The sequence below is a fragment of the Primulina eburnea genome, chromosome 15 (assembly GCF_022965805.1).
Source record: "Primulina eburnea isolate SZY01 chromosome 15, ASM2296580v1, whole genome shotgun sequence".
Lineage (NCBI taxonomy): Eukaryota > Viridiplantae > Streptophyta > Magnoliopsida > Lamiales > Gesneriaceae > Primulina > Primulina eburnea.
In genome coordinates this window covers 32574769-32592603 of record NC_133115.1, presented here as the reverse complement: position 1 = coordinate 32592603, position 17835 = coordinate 32574769, and the positions used below count along the sequence as shown (strand labels likewise).

Sequence of the window (17835 nt, the reverse complement as noted above, 5' to 3'; positions counted from 1 at the left end):
AAAATTTATTTGTGTAAACATTTTAATATGAGTTATATATTATAATTTAAGTGTGTTGGTTAAAATTTCATAACAATATTAGACGAATGTATCTCTTATCGGGTTGAATTTATGCTCGACTAAAATTCTTAACAAATTTTTAATTCCAATAAAATTTTTAACAAATTTCATAATAATAGAACCTAAAAAACTCATAACATGTAAGACTCGATTCAAATTAAACTACTCTACCCAAAAATTGAGTATATTGTGTGGCGCGACCCACTCAACCCAATTTTGGGTTGAGTGGGTCGTGCCACACATATATTGTGTGGCGCCACCCACTCAACACAATTTTGGGTTGAGTGGGTTGCGCCTATATGTGTGGCGCAACCCACTGTATAGGCGCAACCCACTCAACCCAAAATGCAACCCACTCAACACAATTTTGGGTTGAGTGGGTTGCGTCTATATGTGTGGGTTGTGTGGCGCAACCCACTCAACCCAATTTTGGGTTGAGTGGGTCGTGCCACACAATATATATGTGTGGCACGACCCACTCAACTCAAATTGGGTAGAGTGGGTCGAGTCAAAGAGCTACAATTTGTGTGATTAGAAACAATAATCCTAATACAATTCAAATCACAACTTGCTTTCATTTTTTATGATGTTATATAATTGATCAATTCATGAATCATTCTATAAATATATTTTTTGTATGAGATCGTTATTATATTGAATGTAGTAAAAAAATATCACATAAATTAACTAAAAATCAATGTAAAATATCATATAAATGTTTTAATCCAACTATCATATAAATGTTTTAATCCAACGACCATAATTTATCACAAATACAACAACAACAATAATGCCTAGATTCTTCAATCTTCTGATCGTTCAATTGATAGGCATTTTCCCTAAACATGGTATAACTTGCTGTCGCTAAACAGTAAACTTCACATTCACCGCTGCAATGAAAAAACAAACATAAATTATACATTGATATACATTAAACAATAATGAAATAATAATTTTTTAAGAAAATTAACCTGATTTTTTTAGTAAAAAAATTATTTGGCCTAGTTATTGGGTCGTGCTCTTCTTGGGTCAGCACGACCCAAGCACAACCCAATTGGGTTTGGGTCGTGCTCTTGGGGAAGAGCTTTCCCGAGAGCAGCAGCTAAGCTGCTGCTCACGGTCGAGCTCTTCCTCTTCACGAAGAGCTCGACCCAGGGCTCGACCCAAATCTAACTTCGATAACAAATTCAAATTTCAAAATAAATTTCTTATTAATACGTGATTTTCTCGTTGGATTTCTTGCAGATGAATATTTTTTAGACTCATCGTTAATTCTTAGCAAAAAAACTAGAACAATGATGCAAGATGGAAGATGGTTTGAGTGTGCAGCAACAGCAGATGAGGAAAAAAAAAATCTTGGGTTGAGATGAGAAAGAGTGGGTCGCGGAAAAAGGATGGGATTATAAATTATTTTTATTTAATTAAATTATAAATTAAATTATATTATATAAAAAAATAAAATAAATATTTAAATATTCTAATCACAAAATTAGTTTTTAATCAAATTTAAAATAAAGGATAAAAAAGTAAAATTACATTCAATCCCTTTTTCTTAATAAATACTTCCATCACTCCCGTTTTCCTCATTTTCCCCTCTCCCTTGATGCAGAAGAATAAAAATTTAAATTAGAAGGATTTTCAATGACAGTTAGCCACAGGAACTCTCGAGTCTTGGCTACAGGAAAGGTAGATCCACACTCTTTCCTTCAGGAACAATCGGGTCGCTTGGCTCCTAGCTTTAGCTGCATACGTTCATTAATACCGGAAACTCGTAACAGCATAGCTCAAGGAGAAGAAAGGGAGCCTTAGTCCATTCCTCACCAAAAACTGTCTCACCCATTGCTCCTAAGACACAGAGGGGGTGTTGCTCTGATTTCCTTCTTCATGCACAAGTGCAATTGCTCAATGACAGGGCATAACAAGTGAGACAAAGGATGCTTCAAATCTCCAGCAGCAAACCTATATGCTTTGTTACCTGCATGCACCAAACTGTAACCAGGAACCACTTCTATACCTCTCCTCTTCACCAAAGATCTCATTCCGAAGGCATCTACCCATGAACCTCTGGCAGCATATATGTTAGATGCGAGTAAATAACCAGCAGAGCTAGATGGCTCCAGCTCAAGAATCTGAGAAAGGGCAGAAACAGCGAGCTCACCATTCTCAAAATTCCGACAAGCACTCAAAAGTGAACCCCAGGCACTTGCGCTGGGCTTCATGCCAACAGGAATAGATTTAATTATATCCAATGCATCACCAAGATTCCCAGCTCTAGCCAGCAAATCCACGAGGCAGGAGTAATGTTCTAACTTCATTTCTGCTCCATCATTTGCCAGATCAATGAAAACCGAGAGTCCCTCATCAACCAATCCACCATGGCAACATGCAGATAATACTGATAATGTTGTCACTGAATTGGGCTTGAAACCACAAGCTTTCATTTCAGAGAGCAACAATAGTGCATCATGTGGGAGTCCATTTAGGCCATATGCGGAGATAATTGCACTCCAAGAGACTACATTTTTCATGGAGATTTGATCAAAGGCCCTTCTGGACTCAAATATCGTCCCGCATTTTGAGTACATGTCAAGTATTGCAGTTCCAAGTACAACATGTGATGCCAAGCCCATTGTAATAGCAATGCCGTGGGCCCATTTTGATGTTCTTAATTCAGCAGACAAGGCACAGGCTTCAATAAGGTTCAACAGGGTCACAGCAGATGATTTATCTATGGAAGTTCGCATTTCTCGATAAATAGAAATTGCTTCATCAGGCATGCCACAGTGAGTGAAACCTGAGATCATAGCACTCCAGGTAACAACATCTGGTCTTTTTATTTGGCAGAATACTTTATACGCATAATTAATTTGATTGCATTTTCCATACGCATCAATCAGAGAATTCATAGCAAACTCGTTTGATTGAAAACCTTGCTGAATTACCCTGGAATGAATCAAATTGCATTGATGCAAAACTCCTAAGACCTTGCATGATTGGATTAGATTCACGAGAGTCACCTCATCTGCAAGAAAACCTGATTTCTCCATTGAACTAAATAATGTAAACGCTTCTTGATGCATCTCATTGTGAACAAATCCACAGAGAAGGGAATTCCATGTCACTAGGTTCTTATGGCACATCTCACTAAACACTCTAATGGCGGAACCAACATCTGTGCAGTTGCAATAAAAGTCAACAAGTGTGTTCCCTACAAACAAATCATTATTTAAGCCCCTTAATAAGGCAAAGCCATGAAATGATTTTCCCAATCTGATATCCCCTAAATTAGTGCACCCTTTTAGTATGCTCACCATGGTTTGACCATCAGCTTCAATCCCAAAGTCTGAAGCCATCTTGTTAAATGACTCTAAAGCAAACCAAATTTCATCATGAAGTACGTAACCTCGGATCATCACGCTCCATGAGATCACATCCTTCTCATACATTTCCTCAAATAGGTTTTCGGCGTACTCTATTTCAATCTCTGCGTACATACACAAAAGAGAATTTTGTACGGATGTTGAGCTCCACAGCCCACTTCGAATCAAGTAACCATGAAATCTCAGTCCCTCGTTAAAAGCTCCAAGAGTACGATATGCCTGAATTAGGAGCAACAGAGTAGAGATGTTGGGATCAAATCCAATCCCTCTAGCTTGTGTGTATAACTCCAATCCTTCCTCAAAAGCATCTTGATCAAGGAGACCGTGAAGAATTATATTCCATGAAACCGAATCTTGCATCTTCATGCATTTAAAAGTATTCAGAGCAGAGCTCAATGCTCCATATTTTGAATAGAAGTCAATAACTGAATTTCCTACAGAAGTAAATGATATAACTCCTTGTTTGATCACGGAAGCATGGACAGATTTTCCAACTCTAATCGACAGAGTTAAACAAGCTTTGAGAATGTGAGAGAAAATTGAATGATCAATGAGTTGAATTCCCGCTCTTTTTATTTCTCTGTATTGAATAAACGCCTCTTTCCACTGGCCATTCGATAATGATTCTCTGAGTTTAGTAGACAAACTTGTGAGTCTGGAACCTGATGAGATGATAGATAAATGCATAACATGAAACACACAATGCCCTCCTTAAAAACAGAATCGCATAGAGGACACCAACAAAGAAGGAATCTTTTTCAGAGCTGCCAACTTGATGCCATCCTCTCCTGCTAATCTGTGTTGAATTGACATGAATGAGTAATTTGTCATTCTCAAGCACAAATAATGAAATGCCGAAAGATATTGCAGGAAGGAACCGTTTGACTCACAGAGAATTTCAGTCCACAAGATTGGACGAAATATGATAGTCATATCCCAATTTCCTTACTGGGTATTAGAGAGATGAAATCTGTCGGACTATATAGCAATGCATCTAGCTGAACCGCTTAGCAAAAACAAAACCCCCCGAATATAAGCAGATCTTCAGTTCGATGATGTTTGACAGAGCACCGACGGAATTCAGGACATGCATAATGAATAAATAATTACAAGATAATACTTTTCCCAGCACACAGAAAAAAACACAAACACATTGTGGACAAAGCATTCCGACAGAGCAGAGACAATACCGAATGTTAGATCCCAAATAACCATGTTCATCCATATAAATCATAGGATATATTTGTCAAAACAAATTAAATTTCATTAAACTTTTCCCACCATATAAATTAAATCAATTGATCAAATTATTGTGTTTATTCACCTCCCAATACTTCCACTCTGATTGAGTATAATAATTTTAAGGAGGAGTGTGTTTCAGGGTCGGCTCAAGGATGGTTTTTGTAATCCTTTTGCTAATTTATAGATGTGTAAAACAAGTTGAGAAGCGTGAATAGTTTTACCTTTTACTCGTATATATAGTCAAGAAAAAATAAAAATTAAATGACACAATAAGAAAAGAGTGGTTTTTTGTGGTCATTTTTCGTCGAAAGATGTAAACATATGACTCCAGCAATCGGGAGCAAGATTTTTATCAGATGTGACCTGTTTTCCTTCGGGGGATTCCGAGAACTCAGGAACTCCACCTTGTTCCCATCGTGTGAAACTGCTTCTGTTGGGACTTCACCTTGTAGTATATTGAATGACAAGTTGAGGTTTCCTATATTCAGATTCCCAAGGATAACAAGTTGGTGCTGCGACTGAGACTCCGAGGTATGTATGATTCCAAGTGATTTAACAAAGTCAAGTTTTCCAGGGTATCTTATCTGTCAAACCTATTGGCTCCCAAGAAAAGCTCACTTATATCGTCTTGAATATGATTTATCCAATAATCAGGTTTCTTAGACTTGAAAGGCTTCCAAGTTCTTTGGGTATTGGCCCATGAAAGCTGTGTGTACCCAAATCTGTGTGTTCAAGTAAGGTTGCGTTTGCGAGTGAAGCTGGAATCTTTCCACTCAACTTGTTTATCGCTACATTAAGGTACTTCAATTTATAAAGTGTGAGGCATATGTTAAGGGGTATAGCTCCTTCGAGTTGACGATTAATCATGAGTTCAAGAAAAGAGAGACCGGAAGGATTTGTACCAGTTAATCCATTCAAGCTTAAAATGAGATGTTAAGGTTCCGGAGCTGGGAAAACGACTCGGGAATTTCTCCTCCGAAGCCACAAGCCACAACTCTTCAAAAAAATTCGTTGTAGAGATTACTGGTGAGATAAACCCCGAGAGGTGGTTTTTCCCTAGGCCAAGATCTATGAGTCTGTAGAGATAACCCAGCTCAAATGGAATCGTTCCCGACAGGCTGTAGACAATCAAGTTAAGATAAATAAGATTTGAACACTGGGGCAGATTTCTTGGTGTTGGGCCAACAAAAAAATTGTGACTGAATTCTACAAACTCGAGTCACCTTAAGAGACCAACATCTGGTGGAATTTGGCCGTAAAAGCTGCTGTCTTGGAGAGTGATCCCTCTAAGAAAAGAGATATTACCAATATGAGGTGACAGGGGATCCCACCAAGCCCTTAGATATTAGGTCTATTGGGTGCCGCAGCTAAAACTTATCCAATTACAAGAATCCAATGTCTCGTTCCAAGAGTTCAAAATCAAGAAAGAAACCAGAAATGCAAGTAAATCAGTGTCATAAGCAGAGATCCTAGGACTTTGTGAACTCGCTATGTCAGTTATATATATATATATATTTTATTATATTGAATAATGAAGACTTACTCTTAGTTAATTATAATTTTTTTTATTTAATTATTAATTAAATATAAATAATATTAATATAAAGTTGAATTATTTTTTAATTAATTAAATATAAATATTATTAATATAAAGTTGAAAAACATAATATATTAAATGTTAATTTATTCTTTTTTTATTTCTTTTGTATATTGAATTTTTAAAAAAAATTATATACTTTTTTTGTGAAGCGAAGGTGTACTGATTTGCGAGTCTGCTTGACTTTTGCCTTTTGCTCTTCTCTATCGTCGAATTGTTCAAATCTCTGGCCCCCCTGATCTCAATAGATACATATATTCTCTTCTGGGCCTCAAAATCAAGGGAACGATGCCGATTCGCAAATTTGTGCTGGTAGTAATTCCATTATTATTAGTTTTTCGTGCCTGCGAAGCAGACCAGAAATTGAGCACTAAAGAATGCGAGGAATTAGGATTCACCGGCCTAGCCCTTTGCTCGGACTGCCACACCTTTGCCGAATACACCAAAGATCAAGGTATGCACGTATTTTTATTTGATGTTGGTGCTGAATTTTGTGTCAATGTATCTTTTTTTCTTCAACGTGTTTTGGGTTTCACCACTACATTTCGGTTTCACAGATAATATTGTGCTTGTGTGGGTTTTTTCGTTTCTGATTTTTGTGTGTGTGCCAGGAAACAGGTTGGGACTATTATGTACCAGGACAGGAATTTTCAGAAACTAGGGTTTATATTCCAGTGATGTTTCAGGATTAAGATTCTCAGTGACTAGGATAAAAAATAATATCTTGTTTACTATCTGATCAGTGTCATCGGAAGGTTATGATTCCACATCGACTCTTGAAAAATTTGTATGGCGGCTAATAAGTTTGATAGATTTTCCGACAAAAGTCTAGTCTTTGTTGCTGGCCTCTGCTACTGATTTTATAGCCTAAGATAAAAATTTCATGCACCGTATTACCATAACATTATCGTAGTAGCTATGCAATTTTCAGCATATATAATTGCCCAGTTATGTCTCTCTTCTTGCTCCACTTTGATTTACTTGCCGCTCCATCATTATTTATCGAACTTTATTACTGGTCTTTCAAGTGGGAATTTGGAAAACAATAAACATGTTGCTATTTTATGCCATATGAGTGTGCAAAGGAATCCTAAAGTTGAATATACCTTCTAGGATTTACTTATAGTTCATGAATAAGCCAGGATCTCAATATCTAAATTTTGATCATCTTGGCACGAAGGACCATGTGTTAGAAGTGGAAGTAATGGTACATATACTCCTCGTGCATTGGAGAAGAATTTTTTGATGATTGTGTGAAGTTTTGTTTCCAAAATTTTAAAATTCACTAAGAGCTAGGTCGCTTGAGACACCTCTGAAGTTATTAAAAGCTCTTTGTCCGGGATACCCCATGTTCTTTGTCTTTTAAACTCAAAATCAAGCAGGCTATATATTCTGTATAAATTTACTTAAGTAGATACGGATCACTATAATGGCTATACCAATCACTATCATGGCTTAGCTTATTAAGGTCATTCCTTACACTGAGACCACTTAATTAGTTGACTGGGATATGTTACTGTCAAAATATCCAAAATCACATCCTTCTTCTTTTCTTCCCCCTGAATTCTGAAGGCAATTAAAAATTTGAATACAGTGACCATGCAACTTAAGAAAGTTCTGCTGTGATTGAAAAAGTAAAATACTTTCTATCAATCATCATCATCGAGATTAGTTATGAAGGGAGACCTCAAACAAATCAGGAGGAAAAGCAAGGACCTTGTCTTGTTGAATTTTCCTTGTAACTGCTTGTATCCATTATTCATAATGTGAACTTTCAAAATTTAAATCAGCGTGGGGATGAGATGATGGAGATCATGACTTTTATATTTATTAGCCAAAAGTTGGAATCAAGGAACCAAGTGTTGATAGTTGTTTTATTGTTTTGGCTTACGCTTATTTGCTATCTGACATATGTAGAAATCTGTGAGAGTGAGAGTTTAGCATGTTTTGAGGAGATAATAATAATTATTTTGTTGTTCAAATGGAATTAGTATGCAGTAAATATTATTTTTCAGTGTATGTGACGTGAAGAGTTTCTTCTGTCACTTAATAAAACTAGCCAATAAGCAAACACTTTGTGTCTGACATAATCATATGAATATTATGTATTTTATATATTTTGTTCTTACAATTATTGATAATGATTTTCCCTTTTTTAAGGCTAAGTTTAAAAACAAATTGTATGTATTAAATCTAAAATATATGGACATTTTTGGGATTATGAAAAAAGCTTCACTAAAAGGTTGTTACTATTAGGGGCTCTGCTTTTTTAATAGTATAATTAATAGTATAGATTATAAATGGTACATGCAATGAAGATAATTCAAATTATATTATGAAACATTAAAAATATAATACATGCAATGAAGATGGTTCTAATTATTATATTATAAAGCACGCAGGGCTCATTCTCTTTTTTCATCGATGAAGAAGAGTGATGGAATTTAGTTTTCATTTTTTTTCTGGTAAGTCAACCTTATTCAGACCTCAATTCTCATGTGCAGAACTGGTATCTGATTGTTTAAAGTGTTGTGCTGAGGATTCTGATGATGCAACAAGCAAGGTACAGTTGACAACAAGTAACTTGTGATATTGTCGGACACTATTTTGTCCTTGTCGTATTTTTAATAGATTCTCAATCTTCCCATATTTTGTTCTGGAAAGCAAGAATGTTTCTTGTATAAAAGCTCGTAAGAGAGGAGTTGCTTCAAATTTTGTTCTTGTTCCCCCTTGCTTTCCTCACGTGTTACTTGTGATTCTGGTAGAAAAGTAAAATGTATCAATATATAACTTTATCGTTTTTAAAAAATTCTCTATTTCTTCTCAGGTCTGATGTTTGCTCACATTTCAGTTTTTTTTTTAAATCTATTTTACGGACTATTAATTTCTGTTTCAACTTTGTCCAGGTTACATATGTTGGTGCAATTTTAGAGGTTTGCATGAGGAAGCTCGTCTTTTATCCCGAATTAGTTGGTTTCATTGAGGAAGAGAAGGATAAATTTCCAACTGTCAAAGTTCAATACGCTTATAACTCTCCACCAAAGCTGATCATGCTAGATGAAGACGGACGACTCAAGGAAACCATAAGGTGAACTCACCCTACTTTTCACACGTCCATTCCAAAATTTTGCATCAGAAGTTTTGTAATTTATTGATTTATTTTACTTTTTCCACCTTGCTGCATATGAATAAGTTTTGTAATTTATTGATTTATTACATTTTACTTTATGAATAAGTTTTGAAGGGCTCTTCTAGACCTTCAGGTTTGGCTATGGGCTTAGGACCTTTAATTTTCCACATAACCCTATCCTGGATAGTGTTCGGGCTTTATTTTTTCTTTGTTGTCACAAGTTTCCATGCAAATGATTCCAACGTGGCCACTCACTAACATGCAACATTCTTTGTACTTTCTCCTGCAGAATTGATAACTGGAAAAAAGAACACATACTTCAATTTTTGAAGGAGAAGGTAAAGCGATCATCAGAAATCTAACATTTTTGGTTCTTGCCTGCTTTGCTGCTGGTTGTTATTGTAAGGGCTCGAACTCTGGATCTTGCTTTTGTGCGCTACTTTTTTCTTTTGTATTTCACCTCAAACATTGCCGAAAGTTATGAGAAACAGTACAAAAAAGAATCTATTTGGACTTAGGCGTGTAATTCAACACCCACATAAGGAAAGAGTCTATTTTGACTTAAACATGGCGTGTAATTCAATGTTTATAGAGGGACTTCCTCATTTACGCATGGATTTATCCATCGACTTTCTCGGTAAACAAGGTTGAAATCAGGCGAGTTCCTAACACTGTTAAATGAAGTTGTGTTTGAAATTCGCGTAATGATCATACGGACTCATGATTTTGTTTCCTCCCTCACACAAGATCTCACTTTGATGGCATATAGGTGAGCTATTGGCTAATGATTAAGTCTGAAGAATTGTTTTAAGATTTCTGGCTTGGTAGCCTCGCTGTATACATTGTTTAAAGGCCTGGAACATGATACTCACCGAAACATGGGGATATATATATCATGTATCACGGGGAATGTTATTTGGACTCCATTTTGTTTACCAAACTCCGTCTTCTCGTCGTCTTCTATAACGACGGGACCAAAATGACTCCTCTTTCACATTTTCAAATTTCTCGTTATGTTTTAATATCATATGATGATCAATTGACCGTCTGAATTCAAAATAAATCGAAAGATCCCGTATGAAATCAGCTACCTAAGAAGAATGTGAAAAAAATAGCATAATTTTTACTTGCTCGGGTAGAAGTTTACTAAAGCTTATGGGCGATACAACTGGTTGTCATATGTATGAATATATAAATTAAGCATAATGATAAATTGCACAATCGAGGGAGATAAAGAGAACTTCGAGATTTTGAGAATGGGAAAAAAACACGATAAAATTGAAGCTATTGAAATGTAAATGTCACAATCAATTGAGCAATTAATTTGAGTTGATAGAATTTAAGTGGGAGAAGAAAAATCAATCTAAAATTGATTTTCCATGTACATATATCTCCTTGTGATACGTCTTGTTATTTATGTAGATGAATATGACTCGCATGTCTTTTCACAATAGGAAAACGATACACTTTCCGTCCCAATTATATATATATATATATATATATATATATATATATATATATATATATATATATAATTTTGATATCCTGCACACCCACCGTGCACACCTCCGTGAGCACCTATGAGGTGTCACTCACCCATTGGATGCGCAATTTTTCTATATTCCATCACATCCAATAGGTGAGTGACACCTCATAGGTGCTCACGGAGGTGTGCACGGTGGGTGTGCAGGATAACAAAACTGATATATAATTTTGATATCCTGCACACCCACCGTGCACACCTCCGTGAGCACCTATGAGGTGTCACTCACCCATTGGATGCGCAATTTTTCTATATTCCATCACATCCAATAGGTGAGTGACACCTCATAGGTGCTCACGGAGGTGTGCACGGTGGGTGTGCAGGATAACAAAACTGATATATAATTTTGATATCCTGCACACCCACCGTGCACACCTCCGTGAGCACCTATGAGGTGTCACTCACCCATTGGATGCGCAATTTTTCTATATTCCATCACATCCAATAGGTGAGTGACACCTCATAGGTGCTCACGGAGGTGTGCACGGTGGGTGTGCAGGATAACAAAACTGTATATATATATATATATATATATATATATATATATATATATATATATATATATATATATATATATATATATATATATATATATATCACGTTTCCTTTTTATTTTGCTCCAAATATATAAGCTTACCATGTTTATCAATAGTTTTTCTATTTTTTTATTACTAATATACCCTTGTTAGCTAAGTTTGAATAAATTAAATAAGTATAAATAGAAAGTTTGTATGTAAATTTATTTCATCAATTATTTTTAATAGTACATGTAAAAAAACCTATATAATTGTGAGGGTTAGAAGCAGAGACGGATCTACGCTAGGGCTATACTGGGCTGTAGCCCAGCCCATTTTTTTTATTTAGCGACGATTTTAGCGACGGTGTTTGATAACCGTCGCTACTTTTGCGACGGTTTTAGTAAACCTGTCGCCGATGTGGATCGGCGACATGTTTATCAAAAACCGTCGCAATTATTAGCGACGGTTATTGCTAAAACCGTCGCTACATTATTAAAAAATAAAAAAAAAAGTGGATCGGCGGTTTTAATTAGCGACGGTTTATTCAATAGAACATCATTACCACTTTGATGTTTATAATGCAGCAATAGATTTCATTTTGATGGAGTTAAATACTCGGTTCAATGAGTCATCGGTGAAACTTCTTTCTCTTAGTATAGCTTTAGATCCTAAAAATTCATTTGACTCATTTAACAGTGATGATATTTGCAAGCTTGCGAAGAAGTTTTATCCTGGAGATTTCACAGATCAAGAAATTGTTGTTTTGAAGTATGAATTGATACATTTATAAACTCGATGTGATGCAGAATTTAAAGGTTTCTACACTTGTTGAGTTGTGTCAGCAATTGACCGAGAGTGGACGGTCAAGTGTTTATGTTATGTTGACTAGATTGATTCATCTTGTTTTGACATTATCTGTGTCTACTGCCACTATTGAACGGGCTTTTTCAGCAATGAAGCATGTGAAGACGGCACTTCGCAATAAAATGGAGGATGACTTTCTTGCCGATTGTTTGACACTCTATATTGAACGAGATTTAGCTAAACATATTGATGTAAATTCTATTATTGATGAATTTTATGTTTTAAAATCCCGTAAGGCACAACTTCGTTGAACGATATAATGTACTTTTTTTTTTTAATAATATATAATTTATCATATTGAGTTCAAGCCCACCCCAACTCTTATTCCTGGATCCGTCTCTGATTAGAAGTATATAAAATTAAATGTTACACATGAAATATTTTTCTCTGTAATCAAATATTAGTCTTTGAATTATCAGTCAACATCAGGCAGATGCTATGCTCCACCAGGTGCAGCGAAATTAATGATTATCTTTCAATATGGATCTTTCTCACGTCGACTTCCTAACAATTATTTTTATGTAGCGTCAATAAAAATCTCGTGCTCAACGTATTTGACTGCGTATGTTGATGATATTTGGTGTCTCTGAACAAATCATCAAATAAATAACTTTCTTTGTGCCCACAAATCCATTACACTAATATATATCCCATATTCGAGGGGTTGTTGCAGAAGGCTAGGGGAGAAAAAAAATCTATTCGCCCCGTATCGCTTTTCGATCACTTGGATATATTGTCCTAAGGATCGTGTATTTCTCCCAAGAGGCGGAGCATGGTCCTCGTGTAGCTAGGAAACAATTAAAAATCTGAAGTTGAAAGAACTTTGAAGGGGGCGACTGCCCTTGCCGGCCACCCTCTAGCTTTTTCCTGCTGTAGTTTGCTATGCTTTCCATGAAGAGTTGGATTCCAGTACAACATCCTCCTTGTGATCATGGGGTTTCACACCCTTCAACGAATGAAGGTTGCGGTCATCGTGGTGTGATCCGATGATCCATACGAGAATCAACACCACCATTACAACTGATAGAAACAACGATGACACCCACACCATTCGCACATATCTCTTCAATGGATGACAGTGTTGGCGAAGGATTTTCGCGAACGCATCCTTGACTGTCTGGCACTCTACTAGGCTTTCCATACCGGGGTAAACATCGAGTAACTTTTGTATAGAAGTGGAGTAAGCCTCCACGGTATAGAAGTAATTAGCAGGTACCAAGATCCCTCCTTTGCATGTTTCACCATTGGAATCAGGACAAGCCAGCGTTCTCAACACCTTCAATTTCAAAAAACACAGAGTAATCACGATGCATGCAATGTAGTACAATAGTCTTGATGGTTTACTAGCATCCTAACGTGCATGGTGTCGTATACGAAGAAGCACGTACTTAGCTAGGGTCGAAACTAGATTGGGAGGGAGTGAATTGCATATGCAGCTAATTTGCTATATCGAATATGTGAAATCCTTTTTGAAAAGTGGTTGAGCTAAAAAACCAGAAAACTGTGTTTGAATCCAGCTAAAGTGAGGATTCTTTTTTATGTGTTATGTGTTCCTTATATGCCTACACAATTTTTACTTCAAGAACTTTGATTTCAGGACAATTTCCATGTAGAGGCACACAAGAAGCATATCTAACGCGCGCACAAAAATTTCGAATGAATTAAGATTCTAGCCACAAATTTAAAGATTTTGGCCTCTTCAGCATGAAGCAGGGGATCGTATCATGTAATTTATCTAATGGAAAAGTAAGTGTGATGATCAAATATTTCACATAAAATCCAAATAAAAAAAGATGGTCCGAATCTTGAAATTCAGATATATGCTGCACCGAGGAAATTACTCCGGTACCTATTAAAAAGAATTCATTGCATGCATTCAATGATTTCCACTATACTAGATAGCTTCTCCCCTTCCTGGTATCAATTTAACCAAACTCTAGAGTTAGTGATGATTTTTATATTCTGCTCACCTGCGATATGTCTCCTATTCTGATTGAATTAGCCGGGCAACTCCATGGCTGATATTCATAATTAGGTGGCGGCGAGAAAGGATTGCAAATCTGGACAATATTCCCATAATCAGTGGATAAGTTCTTGTTCACCTGCATCATGAATCATGCACGTTAAATAAATCAGGAAACTGCAAGTTTTATGCATTTTCCTTTCGAATATGCGATTTTTAAAGTGTTTTATACCTCCTTCACTAAGTTGTATATCCCTGCACTAACATCACTTAGCACTGGTTTTGCAGAAAGCAGTTCATCACATGGTACAATGGAGCTCAAGCTGTTGTTGTATGGATCTTTCTGAAAGCTTTCTAGCGCGGTACACGTGTCGCCGGCAAAGCTACATAAACAGAGTAAATGCTTTTAAGTACTAACCCACTTTGTCGATGTTTCATTTGATTATATAATTATTTCGGTTCGTACTTTTTCAAGAAGAGATAAATCCCGAAGAACAACCAGCACAGGACAGTGAAAAACCAGCAAAGTGTAATTAGCCTGCATGCAATAGGTATGAAATAATATATGAGAATCTCTGTGAAAAATAGGTGATTTTGCGTAATAATTGTGTAAAGATACTAGGTAATGAAACGATGGTGGGCAGTACTTACGCGTTAAATGTTCTTCGAAATTTTAGGATGCCTGAGACTGCATATGACCAATCGAATTCAAGAAGTTAAAAGAAAGAAGTGTGATTCTTGAATTTATGTGAAGAATGTGAATATATGTCCAAATTTTGGTAGATTTGTCGTGATTTTGACAGCTACAATCAAATGTGATTCCTTTCTTAACAAGTGAACCTGAGTAAAATGCAATGTGGAGCAAATTCTTAGTTACTTTGCTGAGTCTCGTACTTACCTAGTAGAGCAATTACAGTGACTAAAGACACTGAAATGGCTACCGTTGTTACTATGTACCTACAATTATCAGAAAGAAACGATAATATTCATCTGCACTGAAATGCTTGCGCCAAACATATATAATATGAATAAAGATCGAGGCATTACGCTATCTTTATGCCCTTATCGATGTCTCGTCTATGCTTGGAAGCTTGTCTTTCTATATCGGCAGCCTGAGAATCGAGCCTTCTGGATGTCGAAGTTAACAAGCTCGTGGCCTGGCGACTTCCATTAACTTTTCCTAAACTAAGGGTCATTTCTTTCATAGCTCCAGTCGTATTGTATATCGTGTGCGAAGCATCATCTGCTGTATCGATGATGATGTCAATTATTGTCTTCGCTCTTGAATGGAACTTGGCATTGCCTCCAAGAACTAGGCCGCTTCCAGTTCTGAAAATTAGTGATTTACAAATTACAAACATTTGAATGGGCTGTTTTTCGCAATCCATTTTGCATGTGAAAAATGCTTAATTCTATGTTTGGCTGTAGCATGTTTTGTAATGTAATCTTTCTTATGCCCTTTCTCTTCTCATTTTATCAAGTCAGTGATCACAATTGAGAGCTCTCTGAAGAAACGGAGAGGTCGTAGGACCGAGCTTTTATATTTTTTTTGGTAAACAGTACAGCTCAAACACTACATTTTGGCCGGTTCGAGCAATTATTACTTCTCAACACAGGTGTAATAAGTGGATTCAAGAACTGAACCACTTTATATCACTGTTTCTTAAGAACAATGCAAACCGGCCAAAAACAGACCATTAATATCAGAGGCAAAATAAGCATTTTTGTCCAATTCTATGTCAGCTTTCTTTTTTGTCTGCCATATGTTCCTAGGATTTTTAGCTAGTGTATAGAATGAAGACAGTGAAGAATGACTTACATTGCAAGAATTGTGAATAAAACTGCCCAGAGTAGAGGCACAAGATAACAGGTGTTTTGACAAGCTGATCTCTTCTTGAGCTTTCTGTTGCTCTTACAGCAAGTAGCTCTTGCAAGAAGAAAGGCTACATATCCGACACCGCATAGGATCCACAGCGCTGCAATTGCATAGCCATATATACCCGTAAAAGCTGTAGACTGTAGCAGATAGTAAACACAAATGTAGCAAGGGTTCTTATTAGTATTATCTAACTGATGCATAATTTCTAAAACAAAAGTCTGAAAACCATTTTATTGCTTCTAAAACAAATACATACACTCCAATAATGCTTGTTTGATATATCGTATCCGCCTCTGTATTTCCTCAAATGGTCCAATGGATCTGCTCTCACAGTGTTATGATCATATGGCTGTTCACTAGACTCCGAGCCACCTGTTTCTGCTAAATATCGTCCTGCAAATGTTGAAAAAGCCATCAAATTAATTATATGGGCTGCTATTTGAATTCATGTCAAATTTTTGCTTGTTTCATGTAATACCTGACACAGAACTAGTTGCTTCAATTTGTGATAACATGTTTGAGGCCATTAACATGGCACAAAGAAATATTTGCTTCACCATTCCTTGGTCCTGAATCGGCCTCATTGCTTCAACCTGTCAAAGCAGTATATTACAAGTTACTATATATTGGATTTGCCTTCTAGCCTTCAAGATTTTGACTGTTGTAAGAACAGAACAAACAAATTTAATCCAATATTAATCTTCACAATATAATATATACTATATTTAATTTGAATATGATGAACTAATGAAGCAGACCAAGCACGAATTCGATCTTGTAAGAATTTATAAAACTAATTTAAGCTCGACTCATTTACACCCCTAATCTGCACCTAATACCCAAGCTAGTTTCAATTCACTTTTCCAGTCCAAACTAATGAACATGCATAAGCGCATAGTAGGTGAGTAATGCATAAACATTTTAAAAAGACAATTACACGCTCACGTCGTACAAAATTGCATGCAGACATGAATGGCTCAATCCATGCATGCTTGTCTGAGAACACGTTAATTATTTGCAAAAACCAAAATAGTAATAGAATGACATTTCATTCCACAAGGAAACATCATACATGCAAACAGTACTGTTATATATTGAACAACCCGCCCCCAGAAATTGCACAAAAAACTTACCAGAAAAGTGAATTCCGCAGGCCAAGCTTATGTTTTCGATCCACCCTCGGATTAAAACTAAACTCTGATCACTTGGCAGTAGATTATATATGCGGAAGCTTTACAGAATTACTATAAAGCGTAATCGGAGCAAATTGATTCTTTTTTATGTAGCGAATTGATTAAAACTTGGATGATGATTTTTTTAAAAAAGAAACAAATATATATTCGAGTCCCTTCGATTCTATGGATAGATATCTAGTGCAAGAAAATGGAAATTTGAATGAATGAATTGTCTCGCGATATTTAAGATGCATGCAGGTGTGCAGAAAAGTCATGTAGGATTCATAAAAGGTATTCTAGAATGTCATAACATTCAAATTGGTGCAGCCTCCTATTATTTGATCAGTCCATACGTCTCTTTGGGAAAAACTTGAAGTCAAAATACACAGAACTTTCCATGAAAATAAAAATCATTTAGGGAAAAAATTAATATAACATAATTAAGGTAAATTAAAAGTTCTGATATAATTTTCAAAAGAATTAA

General features: G+C 36.1%; 3 protein-coding genes across 8 annotated transcripts; 1 reads left to right on the top strand and 2 right to left on the bottom strand.

Moving 5' to 3' along the window:
- Positions 1 to 1622: 1622 nt before the first annotated feature.
- LOC140814581 (pentatricopeptide repeat-containing protein At2g17210) lies at positions 1623 to 5342 on the bottom strand. 6 transcript variants are annotated; one of them, XM_073173603.1, is made up of 3 exons: positions 5046 to 5342; positions 4331 to 4438; positions 1623 to 4236 (listed from the first exon to the last, which is right to left on the bottom strand). In XM_073173603.1, the coding sequence occupies exon 3, from the start codon at positions 4125 to 4127 to the stop codon at positions 1893 to 1895; it is 2235 nt and encodes a 744-aa protein (XP_073029704.1). In that variant the 5' UTR covers positions 4128 to 4236; positions 4331 to 4438; positions 5046 to 5342; the 3' UTR covers positions 1623 to 1892. The 6 variants fall into 6 exon arrangements, with proteins under 6 accessions (XP_073029704.1, XP_073029706.1, XP_073029705.1 ...); XM_073173605.1 differs by having other exon boundaries at positions 1623 to 4231; positions 4327 to 4388; XM_073173604.1 differs by having other exon boundaries at positions 4331 to 4388.
- Positions 5343 to 6433: 1091 nt separating this feature from the next.
- On the top strand, positions 6434 to 10054 carry LOC140814864 (uncharacterized). Its single transcript, XM_073173962.1, has 4 exons — positions 6434 to 6733; positions 8784 to 8842; positions 9186 to 9367; positions 9699 to 10054. Exons 1-4 carry the CDS (start codon positions 6568 to 6570, stop codon positions 9769 to 9771), a joined length of 480 nt encoding a protein of 159 aa, XP_073030063.1. The 5' UTR covers positions 6434 to 6567; the 3' UTR covers positions 9772 to 10054.
- Positions 10055 to 12897: 2843 nt separating this feature from the next.
- Positions 12898 to 17555, bottom strand: LOC140815380 (uncharacterized). The gene is made up of 11 exons (XM_073174507.1): positions 17310 to 17555; positions 16655 to 16769; positions 16433 to 16569; positions 16117 to 16313; positions 15345 to 15626; positions 15196 to 15254; positions 14949 to 14985; positions 14764 to 14835; positions 14530 to 14680; positions 14305 to 14436; positions 12898 to 13610 (listed from the first exon to the last, which is right to left on the bottom strand). Exons 2-11 carry the CDS (start codon positions 16758 to 16760, stop codon positions 13215 to 13217), a joined length of 1569 nt encoding a protein of 522 aa, XP_073030608.1. The 5' UTR covers positions 16761 to 16769; positions 17310 to 17555; the 3' UTR covers positions 12898 to 13214.
- Positions 17556 to 17835: the final 280 nt, after the last annotated feature.

Coding starts and splice junctions, on each gene's coding strand:
- LOC140814864 (XM_073173962.1), top strand. CDS start 6,568: ATGCCGATTCGCAAATTTGTGCTGGTAGTAATTCCATTATTATTAGTT. Junction 6,734..8,783: donor CGAATACACCAAAGATCAAG/GTATGCACGTAT, acceptor TCTCATGTGCAG/AACTGGTATCTGATTGTTTA. Junction 8,843..9,185: donor CTGATGATGCAACAAGCAAG/GTACAGTTGACA, acceptor AACTTTGTCCAG/GTTACATATGTTGGTGCAAT.
- LOC140814581 (XM_073173603.1), bottom strand. CDS start 4,127: ATGCATTTATCTATCATCTCATCAGGTTCCAGACTCACAAGTTTGTCT.
- LOC140815380 (XM_073174507.1), bottom strand. CDS start 16,760: ATGAGGCCGATTCAGGACCAAGGAATGGTGAAGCAAATATTTCTTTGT. Junction 16,314..16,432: donor CAAACAAGCATTATTGGAGT/GTATGTATTTGT, acceptor TATCTGCTACAG/TCTACAGCTTTTACGGGTAT. Junction 15,627..16,116: donor TTATTCACAATTCTTGCAAT/GTAAGTCATTCT, acceptor ACTAATTTTCAG/AACTGGAAGCGGCCTAGTTC.